General features: G+C 36.7%; 1 protein-coding gene across 2 annotated transcripts in view; it reads left to right on the top strand.

Annotated features, from left to right (window-relative positions):
• The window catches only part of PPIL4 (peptidylprolyl isomerase like 4), a 40,693-nt gene extending 29,640 nt beyond the window's left edge, over positions 1-11,053 (top strand). For both annotated transcript variants that reach the window (XM_005908059.2, XM_070376847.1), the window contains exons 12-13: positions 1,926-2,073; positions 7,396-11,053. In XM_005908059.2, the coding sequence (XP_005908121.1) occupies positions 1,926-2,073; positions 7,396-7,647 (400 nt within the window). In that variant the 3' untranslated portion in view covers positions 7,648-11,053. The remainder of the gene's footprint in view (positions 1-1,925; positions 2,074-7,395) is intronic.
• Positions 11,054-14,294: the final 3,241 nt, after the last annotated feature.

Here is a 14,294-nt window from a genome sequence, read left to right as displayed (position 1 = left end):
CCAAGTATAATCATACACATACACGCAGAATTGAAAGACAAGTTTATAAAATACTATTTTTATTAGATTCCATGTACTCTGTTTTCTGGTCTATGTTATTTTAAAATGCTGGCTTTCAGTGACCCACTAAATGGATTTTATACCCTGTTGAGTAGCAATTAGAAATACTCAGGAACTCTGATGCACTTGGAACAGAGCAGCATGTGTAGAGCAAACACTGAGGTGAAATCATAGGCAAGGGCTATTGGATTTGTATTCGGAAAAGGAGACTATCCTTAAGGTACCGTGGAAACACTGTTACACGGACTAAAGGAAGAAAGAAGTTGGAGATAGTGGGGTAATGATAGAATGGTACAGGCTGGTTAGCTGTCGCCAGCCGTCTTGTGAGAAGCCAGAGGGTGCAGTGTTTTCCTACTCCCTGAGGGAGCATAGAGCTGTGGCCTGGTGAAAAGAGACGTGAAACTCCAGTCCTAAGGGAAGTGTGTTTGCTTTTACTCTAGTCCTACACGCCACTAAAATAGTTCTGTGTTTTGGGCTTCCTCCTAATCTTTTTTTGAAAACCACTATTCTAGTCTTGCCTGTTTTAGGGTTTAAGATTATTGTTAGAGAGGTCTTAATAGTTTTACATTTTTTCTCATTCTCAGATATTGTAGTTTATTAAACACATTTATAAATTGAAGCATACATTATTATAATTTTTATAATATATTTATGTGAAATTAAGAAAGATTCACTCATAGTTCTACCATTTAGGCAAATGATACGTTTTATTTTTCCTTGTTCCTTTCAAATCTTGATCTTTTACGAAGTTTCATAGTTACATACAATTTTTGCTTCAGGCTGTTTTAACTTATAATTTTTTATAGACACCGTGCCAGGTCATTTAACAGCATTCATTTGTTGTTGTTAATAACTCCCTTTATAATTCCACGTTGCAGTGCTCTGATGTGTTTATGTGTACCTTTATTACTAGGCGGCTTATTCTCAGTTTCTGTTATTTAAGATAGATCCTGTTATGTATGCAGTCGGGCCTCTGCATCTGCAGGTTCTGCATCCGTGGGTCTCCAACTGCAGATGGAAAATATTCAGTAAAAATATACCAGAAAGTCCCCAAAAGCAAAACTTCCATTTGCTGTGGAGGCAGCTAGTTATTTATGTAGCATTTACATTGTATTTACATCTATTTACATCACATTTACATTGCGGTAGGTTTTATAAGTAATCTAGAGATGATTTGGAGTGTAAGGGAGCATGTGTGTAGGTTATAGGCAAACACTATGCTTTTTATATAAGGGCCGTGAACATCTGTGGCGTTTGGTCTCCTTAGGAGGTCCTGGAACCAACCCCGGTGGACAGTGAGGGACAGCTGTGCCGTTATTCACTTAACTTACTGTCACTTCAGTTTTTTATGAATTCTTATTTGAATTTCAACATGATAACTGTTGATATGCCTTGCTAAATTTTCTCCTATAGGACTGAAATTACACTCGAAGAGTCACGTGAGTGTATTTTCATCTTACATAGCTTCTCTGGCATTGGGGTTTATAATGTCTTAATATTTTCAAGTTAAATATGTGCCTCATTTTCTAAGTTTAAATGTTTTCATTATTGACAAATAGGTTTCCTTGTTTTTTTAATGCTACTTATATTTTTCATTTATGAAATCAATTTTTCCCCTGTATTTTTTGCCCACTTACCCATTATAAACTGTTTATTTGAAACAAGAGTTCTTTCCATTTTTCCTGCCTGTGTAATGAAGTAAAATATGAATTAGTTTTGTTTTAGAAATATATTCTATGCTCTGAGATGCTTTTTGCTTTAAAAAGTTGTCTTTAGCCTCATGGCCTCCTTTGTTGACCAGATTCTCATGTTTTGATGTATTATCTGTGTCAGTTCTCACATTTGTCCTTAACTAGTTGCTCCAGTGCCAAATACGAACTTGTACTAGATGAGCAGGCAGAAGACTCAAAGGCAGGTCACTCACACACAAGTAAAAAGCACAAGAAGAAGACCCGCCACTGCTCTGAAGAAAAAGAAGATGAGGACTACATGCCAATCAAAAATACCAATCAGGTACGTACTGTTATTCAGACTCAGCTGTAGAGAAAGACATACATCTTAATGATGTAATTTAGGAATAAAGGTATGCTTCTGAACAGGGATGGATGCGTTCTTAATTCTTAAGATGTAGAACGGTTTTACTCGGGTAATGAAACTTTAATTTCAAGAATATATATAACAGATTATAAAAGATTGTTTTCAGAATAACTTAACATGTCATATAGTTCCACATTGTGAAGCAAGAATGATTTTCATCCCTATTAACACTTACTCATTCCCATCAAAAACAAGTGTGGTTATTGTAAAAAAAAAAAAAAAATCCTTCTAATTTATCATGTTAATTTATTACCAGGTGTTATGTACAGCACTTATAGCTCTTGAGGTTTTAGAACCTGAAAAAAACATTTATGCCCTCCCATATGGTATATATGAAATAAAAGCCACATTAAATAGTTAGCTTGATCATCCCCAAAGCTTTCCTAAACAGTAAATTTTCTAAGACAATGATAATAAAAATTCCCCAAAGAAAGTAAATTATAAAGAGAAGAAATCATTTCCAACCTGCAGTTTGGCTCTGAGTTAATTGAAAAGCAGATTACATTACAACCCCTTGCTCTGGTTTTTACCACACGAGGACCTTTAAACTGGGCCTGGTAGATGAGGAAGCGTTCAGTTGGGGAGGTTGGGGGAGCTCACGGCAGTGGGCATGTCAAGCAAAGACACAGATGGAGAGATGCAGTGTGACTGGCAGAGTAAAGGTTTTGTCTGTCAGAAGAGCTAGGTTTGGGTTCTTTACCAGCTGAGCCACAAGGGAAGCCCAGATTCCTACATTGCTGATCATTAATGTGACCTCATCACGTAATTTAAACTTTCTTGAGCCATGGTTTCCTCCTCTGTGAAATTGAGATAATATTTGTCTCAGGCACGTTGTTAAGATTAAGTGGAAACAAAAAGTGTGTGTGCAAACATTTTCTACATTGGCTGTAACTATTATTTTTACAGTCAGTATGTTTTAAATCACTTGGAATCATTTCTCTCTGTGGTAAGGCCATTAACTGGATTCACATTTCAGTTGTTCCTTTTGATGTTTACAGATCGCTTAAAATATTTTCTATTGTAGTTTGAAAAATTGTGTGCTTCCAAAGTGAAGTCTACAAAGTGGTACACATATGGCGCCTAGCTACTATCCCTGTCCTCTCCCCCTTTTCTTCTTTCCCCAAAGGTAACCATTTTATGTGTTTTATGGTTTTTTTCTTCATTTTAAAAAATGACAGCAAATGCATGTTTTATATGTATTAGCACCCTATTCTCTAGACAGCATATCCTCCTACTCCTTGCTGTCATCCAGCAAGGATCTACTTTCTCTTCTTTCAGTTGCCCTTTTGCTATTTAAAGATTCCCATCATTCATGCCCTACTCTCTGTTTTTAAGTTACACCCTTGTCAATCCCTCCAGTAATCCTCACATGAATCAGTGATAGTAATGTCTCTTGCGTCCTTGTAATGCGAGGTGGATGCTATTGTCTCTGTTCACAAGCAGGTGAAAGATAGAAAGGTTAAGCTACTTGCCAGTGTCTTAATGCAGCCAGTGAGTGGTGGAACCACAGTGTAAATCTGGACCTGGACCCCTACTGCTGTTCCTCTTACCTGGAATGTATTCCTGTCAAAATTCTTTCCTAAATCTCCTTCCCTGAAATATATTCCTGCCAGCAGTTTTCTTTGCTAAATCCAATTGTGAATTCTAATGTAGCTTGTCCCGTAGTATAATATTCCAGTGTCATCTAATAGGAACATCTCCCTATTAATTTTTATACTCTTATTAATTTAGCCACTGATCACCTCAACATCTTTTTTAATGGTAGCTATATCACATTTCTATGAATATTTAGCATGTTTTCCACTAAAACTCTATAATGATGCTAAGTCCCATGAGTTGCCACAGCTCCTCATCTTACACTTGTACATGGAATCCGTGATAAATTTAGGCCTGAAATACACGTTGATGTGTTTGAGATAATCAGCAGTCTTAAAAAAATGTGAAAATGGGCTGCATTTCAAGTCTGTGGTTCTCACGTTTGCACCCCTGCCTTTCTGTGAGTCTTTCTTTGTCTTGCTATTTGATTACTTAAGACTTTACAGTAACAGCAGCAAATGTCCTTCCCTTTTGGCAATAATATTCTAACTTTATCTCTTCCCTTGAAGTGTATTAAAGCAGTTGTTTTTGGTTTTATACTTTGATTTAATAATGTAGCTGCACTGATTTTCTTTTCCTTCTAATAAAATAGCATCCATATTTAAGATTTCAGTGGGCCCAATTTTTTCTGTTATTCTGCTTTTTATCCTTTCAAGTTTAATCTCAAAAGTATTACGTAATCATTAAAGGAAATTTTCAGTGCTAGGTAATTTTCAGGTACAGCTCAAATTTTCCTATTTCTTGGTCTTTTTGCTTGGTGAGCTTAGTTTCCTAAGAATGCTTTATTTCTTCAAGTGCTTTGTTTTTTATTGACTGACAGCCTTACTGTTCAATTTGAAATCTGTTTATAATTTTTCCACCTCATGTCTTAAATCCAGAGATGGTTACTGTGTTCTTGAGGTTTGAGTTTTACTGGGGTTACAGGAAATGAGTACTCAGCCGTGGCTGCCTGGCTGAGAAGCATCAGATTGCTTGCCTGTCCTCCTCTGTGGCTTTCATAGGTGTTCAGTATTCTTATAATCTGTTTTTGTTATTTTAATCATTTAATATTATTTTAGTGATTTAGATGTGACTAAATCTCCAGTTTACTGCCAGAGACCTCAGCAAAGGTTGATTTTTTAATTTTTTGACTACTCTACAGAAGTCATTGGCTCAGTTAAGTTGATTGCCTTAAACTGGCCTTTATGGTATTCTTTCTTTTTTTTTAGCTGCATGCTTGTTTAATCATCATGTCTTATTTCTTAAATCTATAAAATGAGTAGAATTTCTAAAAACCCATACTGGAGATGACTTAGAGCTCATCTCAGTCGTTTCCCTTACCTTAGATATGAAGATCCTGACTCCACAAGCCCATGGACTTACAGTTTAGTAGGAGGACTGAAACTTTAACATTTTTTAAAAATTCAGTCAGATATGGTATTTTTTTCCATTACTGACCCTTTTTAAGTTTTATATGTAAAGTTACTGATCAGTTAAATAACTTTCTCCAGTGTATGTCCATCTCTAGAGTCTCAGTTTCCTTATATCTAGAATGAGGATAACATTGTACTCTGTGAGCACTGAGCACTGTGCAGACACATACTTGGATCTGTTCTAATATGGCTTCACCTAAACTTTTCTCCTTCATGCATACAGTGCTCAGTCTTCCTTGCTTTCAGTTTTCACATACACTTCTTGCATTAGCCTTCTTGCAGCCAATCCAAGCCCTAACTCACTCATCCTTTGAGGCTCATCTCAAGTCCTTTTTAGTTTCTCTGTAAACCTTCACTGATAAATCTAACCTCAAGAGGATTTGTTTGACACCTTTCCTAAATGGCAAAGACCATTCGAACCTAGAACTGCCTGACTTCAGAGCTTGTGTAGCTTTGAAAACTAAGCCAAGTAGGAGAGGCTTTAAGATTTCAGTCCATTTCAGATTTTCAGCTTCCTCAATTTTTTTCAAAAAGAATTAAGTACTGTGTAATCTCTTTCTTATTTTAAACACTCAAAGCATGTAAGTGCCTGTTGGTATAATAGTGTGCTGAAGACTTTATAGGATTATCCATCAGTTAAAACAGTCTCTCCATTTAAGAAGTTTATTGCCTCAACCAGCGCTTGCTGTACAGTCAGAATAGTACATACATATTTACATTTTGTGTATGTTACAGGAAGAACAAAAAAAGTCTTTTTCCTAGGGAGGTCACATTTTGCTCAAAAATAATTGGTAAAAGTTTAAGCTGAAACGCCTACTCATTTTCTACCTCTGGGACTCTTAACAGAATGATAGGAACTATTAGCATTGTGGGAAATCGTGAATCAGTTTATAGGAGGTCTTCCACAAATGCTTTGGCATGTGACAGTCTTGTTAGGTCTGTTTTCCCGTACTGCAGTCCCTGTAATAAGCATAATGTTTAGTATCTGGACATTATATGGAATAATTGTGAATCATTTCCTTAAAACCCAGTCCATAACCATAGGTATTCATCACTTGGATTTTAAACCTTGATATTTGCATCTACTGTAATAATGTCTAAGGTAATAGATTTGGGCACTTGGGAGTTCAGTCCTCAGAATTTCCCCTTTCTTTTGAGAAATCTTTTAAGAAAGTTGAATTTTATCAATTATTCTTGAAAGAGCATTGGCTCTGATATCTTTAGATTTCAGCCACTTGCTGAGATACTCGTTTTGATCAAGGATAAAACATAAGCAGAGATAGAGTTGTTGTGCTGTAACTAGCCCTTTTCTGTATGGAAAAGTTACTGTTGCTACTTGAGGGGCTTCTCTGGTGGCTCAGATGGTAAAGACGGTTAAGAATCCACCTGCAGTCCTGGAGACCTGGGTTCAGTCCCTGGGTCAGGAAGATCTGCTGGAGAAGGGGATGGCACCCACTCCAGTATTCTTGGCTGGAGAATTCCATGGACCACTGCTATTTAGTTATTGAAAATAGAAGCAAATGTACCCACTTTGTCATCTTTGGGGCAGTGAATTCTTTTTTAAAGAACTGTGTCAATAATGATTTTAATAAAACATTTATCGGCTATGTTAATAATGATTTTGTTAAAAAACATTTAGTCTAAACAAGAAACTTTATTTAAAGATTTAGAGAGAAGCTGTTATAAAAAATACTTTAAAAACAATTGCTCAGACCCAAGTATTCAGAATCTGTTTTCTCTCCTCTTTAGACTGATTGACCTGTCTAAAATCTCTTTTGGATATGTTATTTAAATGATGTCTTCTTTATAGCTTTCTTAATGGGGATTTTCGTAGTTTCATTGTAGATCAGTGATGGAACCGCATTTTGGGGGAGGGGGGAAGGAGGGAGTGGAACGATGGCTGTGCATAACCAGAATTCTTGGTATTGCAATTTTGCCCAAAGACTTATTTCAACTGGGCTATTTCAGTTCCTTGTTTTTAGATGTGATCTTTCAGTTCAGCTGAAATAGTAGATACAAAGCAGTGAGATCAATGAGAAAATGGTTAACTCTTTTTCTGAATTATTTTTGCTTTTTAATTTACAGGGTTCTTGGCATTAGTGGTAGTGTTCCAATCTGACCTGTTAAAACTGCTTGCTAATGGGAGACATGTCTTAAGTTTTGTGAATTGATAGTACCTACAAAATGATTATTTTACTGTTTCACTTATACCTCTCTATTTCTTTGATAGGATATCTACAGGGAAATGGGCTTTGGTCACTATGAAGAAGAAGAAAGTTGTTGGGAGAAGCAAAAGAGTGAAAAGAGGGACCGACCTCAGAATCGAAGTCGTAGCCGATCTCGAGAAAGGGACGGCCACTATAGTAACAGTCACAAATCCAAATACCAGGCAGATCCCTATGAAAGAGAAAGGAGTAAAAAGAGAGACCGAAGCAGGAGTCCCAGGAAATCCAAAGATAAAGAAAAATCCAAGTACAGATGAAAGTCGAAGAATCAGACATGAGTGCTAACGTATTTACTCTTGTATAACTTGGAGTACCAGATGTTCAGATTTTGTATGAGAGCAGTTAAAGACTCTGCTTGTTATTTTTTTTCATAGTAGGATTATGGCCCTTTTAGATTAATACTGATTGTGTAGGGCGCTAAAAGACATAAAGAACATTTTCTTTGTATACTTTTTTACACTAATTTTATTGTTATACATAAATCAGTAGTTTTCATTTTTAAAGTCTTTCATATTTTCAGTCTTTATCTTTAATGAAGTATTTTATACCTGCAAAAATACACAATCATGTATATATAAGGTATAAAGAATAATAAATGTCCATGTACCAATCAGCCAACTTAGGAAATGAATATTGCTGGCATTTTAAAAGTGCCCTCTCCTCAAATAATTATTATTTTGAACGTTGTGTTTGTCATTCTCTTGCTTATTACAGTTCTACAACATATGTAAATATCCCTAAATGAAGTACTAAGTTTTGTATTTTTTTGAATTTTATATAAATGGTATAATGTGTGTTTACTTCTGTGACTGGCTTTTTTCAACTTGGTGTCTTCTAAAAGTCATTCATTTTTATTGCTGTACTGTATTATATGACACGTCCGTAATTTATCCATTCTTCCGTTGATGGATGTTTGGGGTTTTGGTGTTTTTTTTTTTTTTTGCTGTTGTACACAATGCTGCTATAAACATTCTTTAGGAATAATTTGCTTGGTCATGTGATATGGATATTTTCATCTTTATAAGATAATGCCAAATTATATTCTGCAGTGGCTGTACCAGTTCATACCCCTAGGCACTATTTGAATTACCTTTGTTTCACATGGTAATATTTCACATCATATATCATGTCTAGTACTTGCTAATTTCAGACTTTTTAATTTTGCCAATCCAGTGGCTGTTAAGTGGTATATTATTGTAGTTTCCAGCAAGAACACTACTATTATTCTTACATTTGTTCTTCTGTATAAAGCTTTTTTTAAATTCTTTTTCTCTGGTTGCTTTAAAGGTTTCTCTTGATCACTGCTGTTAAGCACTTTGATTATGATGTGCTTGGTATAGTTTTTGTTTGTTTGTTTTCCCCTTCATGTTTCTTCTGCTGGGACTGTTTATCTGTAGGTTTATGGTTTTCACCAAATCTGGAATTTGGGGGGCTTTTTCATTTTTTGGGTTTTTTTTGGTCTCTGTCCTTCATTTCTTTCCCTCTGGGACTGTTAATTGTGTGTTAGACCACCTGACACTGTCTCGCAGCAAGCACTCTTGTGCTCTGTTTTGTTTTTTCTTTGTCTTTTTTTTCCTCTGTCTTCCAGATTGGTTTCAGTCACTATGTCCTCAAGTTCATTAGCCTTTTCTCCTGAAGTATCTAATTTCTTATTAATCCTATCCAGTGTATTTTTCACCTCATACATTATATTTTTAATCTTCAGAAGTTCCATTTGGGTCTTTCTTAATATCTTCCGTGTCTCTCCTTCCAGACTCCTGCTTTCCTCTTTTTTTTTTGTTTGTTTGTTTTTTGTTTTGGACATCTGACATGTTATTTGTAATTACTATTTTGACCATTCTATCATCTACCATTTCTTGTCTGTTTCTATTGATTTTTTTACCCTGTCATTATTAGGTTGTAATTTTCTTCTTTGCATGCCTGATAATTTTTGGATTTTACATTGTTGGATGCTGGAGCTTATTCCTTTAAATATGTTGAGCTTTGTTCTGAGAGATAGTTACTTAGAAGCAGTTTGATCCTTTCATAGCTTGCTTTTACACTTAATGATCTAGGACCAGAACAACCTTTAATCTAGAGCTGGTTTTGCTCACTACTGAGGTAATAACCCTTCTGAATAAGCCTCCTTCTTGCCTGGTTTATAATGAGTTTTCTCCACTCTGGCTATGGAGAATGAGAACTATCCTGAGCCCTGCATGAACTTGAATTTTACCACTTATTCCTTTCTGGTGGTTCTTCCCCACCTTTGGGTGGTTTTCTTAAGTGTATACACTGTTTAGCTGAAGCCTCAGGGGAACTCTGCAGATCTGGAATTCTCCCTTTGTAGCTCCCTCCTCTCTCCAGCACTCTATGTATGTATTAGTCACTTAGTCGTGTCCAACTCTGTGACCCCATGGACTGGGGCCTGCCAGGCTTCCCTGTCCATGGGATTTCCCAGGCAAGAATACTGGAGTGGGTTGCCGTTTTCAGTAGTCTGCCCCACAGATTTTACCTTGGTGTCCTAAACGCCCCACCAGGGGAACGCCCGGGCTCTCCCTGTGGTCAGTTCGGGCAGTGGTAGGGCTTTCCCTGTTTGTTCTCCTCTCAAGAGTCACTGTCCTGCACAGTTGTCCAGTGTCTGAAAAAGTCTGTTGTATATGTTTTGTACAGGTGTCGCATTGGTTAATGTGGAGAAGGGAAATCCTGCCCCTGTTGCTCCATTTTGGCCAGAGCGGAAGTCTCGTTTGAATGTGCATTTCCTAAATGCTAACAAGGTTGAGCGAGCTTCTTTTCATGTATATTCATTTCCTGAATGCTCTCAGTGAAAAGCTTATTTCTTGTCTTTTGTGCATTTTATGTTATTGCCTTTTTATGTTTCCTTAAGGAATTAGATTGTGGATACTAGTCCTTTTTTACTACTAAATGTTGTAAACATTTCTCGCCGTTCTTGGTTACATTTTCACTTGTTGATGCCTTTGGAAGAGCACAAGTTGTAAATTGCGCCTCCCCCACCTTTCTCCCCAAACTTTTTAATATGAAAGGTTTCATACATGTGTAGAAACACAAAAACATAACAAACCTCCATATATATTCCATCCAGATTAAACAGTAACATTTTGTGGTTGAATAATTTTAAAGTAAATTGAAAACATGATATTTCACCTTTCAGTATTTCACCATGCATTTTCTACAAAGTGTCCTCTGTAACCACAATAGTATTGTCACACTGAAAACAAACAACAATCTCATATTATGTAACACATACTCAGATTTCTCCCACTGTCCCAGGGATGTCATTTTTTGGTGTTGATTTGTTTTTAAACCCAGGCTCAACCATGCTTCATGTAGGGCTTGTTATTGTCATTTTATTCTCTTGGTCTAAAAGAGTTTCCTGCTATCCTTCCACCCCAACCACTTTTTTTTTAAAATGAGATTGAAGAGTTCAGGCCAGTTGCTTTGTAGAATATTCCACATTCTGAAATTATTTGATGATATCTTCATGGTGTCCTCCCATCCTTTCTACTTTTTATAAGCTGTGAGTTAAGTCTAGATATTTGATTAAAATTAGGTTATGCATTTTAGACAAATTTTTAAGTTTAATGTCAAATTTATTAACCTTTCCCTATATGTTTTGTGCTTTTTGTATTTTGTTGAAGAAATCCTTAATAAAGATATTCTGCTATATTCCAAAAGTATAAAGTTTTGTTTTTTACATTCAGTCCACATTGAATTGTTGGTGTGTATGTGTATGATGTGATAATAGGGATTTAAATTCACTTTCCCCCCGCAACATATGGCTCTAATCAGTTGTCCAAAATCTATTATGAACTGAAAGTAGCTCAGTTGTATATGACTGTTTGCGACCCCATGGACTATACAGTCCATGGAATTCTCCAGGCCAGAATACTGGAGTGGGTAGCTGTTCCCTTTTCCAGGGGATCTTCCCAACCTAGGAATTGAACCGAGGTCTCCCACATTGCAGGCAGGTTCTTTACCAGCTGAGTGAGCCACAAGGGAAATAATGCTTTTTAAAAACCTGTTAGGAATAGTTCATCTATTTCCCATCGATCTGTCATAAGTTTCTATAGATTTGTGTATGGGTTTTGTTTCATGGGTTCTCTATTCCGTTGGTTTATTGTTTATTCCAACACAAAAACCAAGTATCTACACTTCTATGGCTTTAAAGAAGTCTTGATATTTAAGCAACAGCCCCCCACCACCTGCCCACATCTGCTGCTCACCCACCCGCCATCTGTTTCATTAGCAATTTTTTCTGTATATTTGGAACCAACTTGTTCGTTTCCCAGAGGATTCTGTTGCTACTTCAACTGTATTTATATTCAAACAGTAAATCACTTTGTGGCAACAATATCTTCATATATCTTCCTATTCAGACAGGCTGCATGTGTGTGTGTGTGTGTGTGTGTGTGTGCGCGCGCGCGTGCGTGTGTATGCAAGCATGTGCTCAGTTTTGTCCAACTCTTTGTGATCCCATGTACTGTAGCCCACCAGGCTCCTCCGTCTATGGGATTTCCCAGGCAAGAATAGTATTCTTGGAGTGAGTTGCCATTTCCTTTTCCAGGGAATCTTCCCCATCCGGGGATCAAACCTGAGTCTCTGGCATCTCCTGCGTCGGCAGGCAGATCCTTTACCACTGCACCACTGAGAGGCCCAAAGACAGCAAACCCCTCCATTTAATTCTTAGAATTTTCTTTTGAAAGCTTTTGAACATCTTTTGTTAGATTTACTGCTAATCATTTATGTTCTAATATAAATGATATATTACAAATGATTTTTTTCTGTTTCTTGACCAAAGAAGTTATATTTTTCATTAAATATCCCTGAAATATCCAGCCATTTTGCTATAAGTCTTATATTTAAAATTTGTATGGTTTTCTTGGGTCTTTAATGTGGACAATAAGTGTCAGTGGTATTCGTATAGTGCTTGCTGGGTAAAATTTCTAGTACTGTGATAAAACTTTCCTATAATCTTCCTTTTCTGTTTTATTCTTAACCGGATTTGATGTCCACATTATACAATAAGTTTGTGACTGTTCCTTTTTTTCTATTAAATAGAAGAGAAGGATTGAAATAGCTCTTCCTTGAATGTTGGATAGAGGGTGTCTACAAAATTGACCTTCGCACTTCTTTCGTGAGAAAATTTAATGATTAGATTTCAGTGATTATAGAATTCTTAGCTTTTCTGTTACTCTCAAAGAGTTTATTCGTTTTTGTTACTTTGTCTTTCTGTAAATGTTTTGTTTTCATTGATGTTTTCAATTTATGTGAAGATACTTGCAGTACACCTAGTTGATTTTTTTTACTGCCCTTTTAATTTTGTCTTACTTGGTCCTAATGTTTTAGTGTCTCAGAAACAGCACATAGCAAAATGCGTTGTTTGATTGTAACTAATGAGTTTAGTCCTGATTATTTACTAATGTATTTGGATTGATTCATATCACTTTATTTTGTGCTTTTTTGGGTTTTTTCCCTTCGTTTTCTTTTGGATTAATTTAAAACATTAAAAAATATTCTGCCCTCTTCCCCCTCATCTTCTTTGTCCTGGGGAATTGCCTTTGAATTTCCCATCCATACTTAAAATGTAAGGTGATATTTTGAAGATATTAGACACCTTTAAAGTTAAAATCACCACTTTTCTAATTCTGTGCTCTAATCCTCCAGTGTTTTAGTCTAGCTTGTGATTTAGTCTGTATTGTTATTACCGTTTTTATACAGGTAACTGTTAGATTTACCCATGTGTTAATCATTTCTTTTACCCTCCATTCTTCTTGCATCTCAGATCTTCCACATAGTATCATTTTCCATTTTTCTGAAGCACAACCTTTGATATTTCCTTGTATGTGCATACTAAGTCGCCTCACTCATGTTTGATTCTTTGCAGCCCTATGGACTGTAGCCTGCCAGGCTCCTTTGTCCATGGGATTTCCCAGGCAAGAATGCTGGAGTGGGTTGCCATTTCCTTCTCCAGGGGAACTTCCTGACCCACAGCTAAAAACTTGCCTCTCTTATATCTCCTGCACTGGCAGGCAGGTTCTTTACCACCAGTGCCACCTGGGAAACTGGCCATAAAAACAAATTAACTGCTGATACACAGCTTCCCATTTAAATTTTTTGAGAATTTGAATCTTTAGTTTTTTTCTGCTAACTTATGTATAGTGGCTTCTTTTTTACGTGTTTCTGATTTTTTTTTTAAATGTAATTTGGGACTCTTAAGGTATCTAAACTGAGGATGCTTTTCTCTAAAGAAGATTTACATTTGTTTTTTAGGCTTCAGGTGATGCTGTCACCTAGGGCCACTTTAATTTCTTGGCTTACAATTTCCATGTGCATACATAGTGTAATTTTAAACCATAAAACATAGAGTATACAAAATATCAAGGGAAATAAATCTGTTAGTATGATCCATCTCCATTTCCACCCTTGCAAAGCTGGGAAGATGCTTACAGATCCCTCCCCCGCCCCCACCACCCCCAGCCTAGTCCTTCTCTGATGGAGAGCCCTTCTATTCTCCTGGCTTCATGTGAAAATCTTAGATTCCGTTTTCCAACTTTCTATCAAGACTAAAGACTAGTCTTCATTAACGTCTTTCAACACTGTGGCCTGAGGCCCTTAGTCCCCAAAGCTCTACATTCATGGCTGGTGGTTAACTTATCATTTTGTTCATATATTTTCGGTCTTGAGGAAATTCCCCAACTGTCTTACAGTCTCATCAGTGCACTTAAAGTGCGATTGCTGTAACTTATCTTGATTTATCTGGCATGTGGATGTTTTACAGAGAGTAGCAAGAGGGGAATGGAGGTGTTACAGTTCAGAATATCCAGGCAACTATACTGCCTGGAAACTCCCATGGACAGAGGAGCCTGGTAGGCTGCAGTCCATGGGGTCGCTAAGAGTCAGACACGAC

The sequence above is a fragment of the Bos mutus genome, chromosome 9 (genome assembly GCF_027580195.1).
Source record: "Bos mutus isolate GX-2022 chromosome 9, NWIPB_WYAK_1.1, whole genome shotgun sequence".
Lineage (NCBI taxonomy): Eukaryota > Metazoa > Chordata > Mammalia > Artiodactyla > Bovidae > Bos > Bos mutus.
The sequence above is the reverse complement of the archived record's forward strand: the minus strand, read 5'-3'. Positions and strand labels throughout refer to the sequence as shown.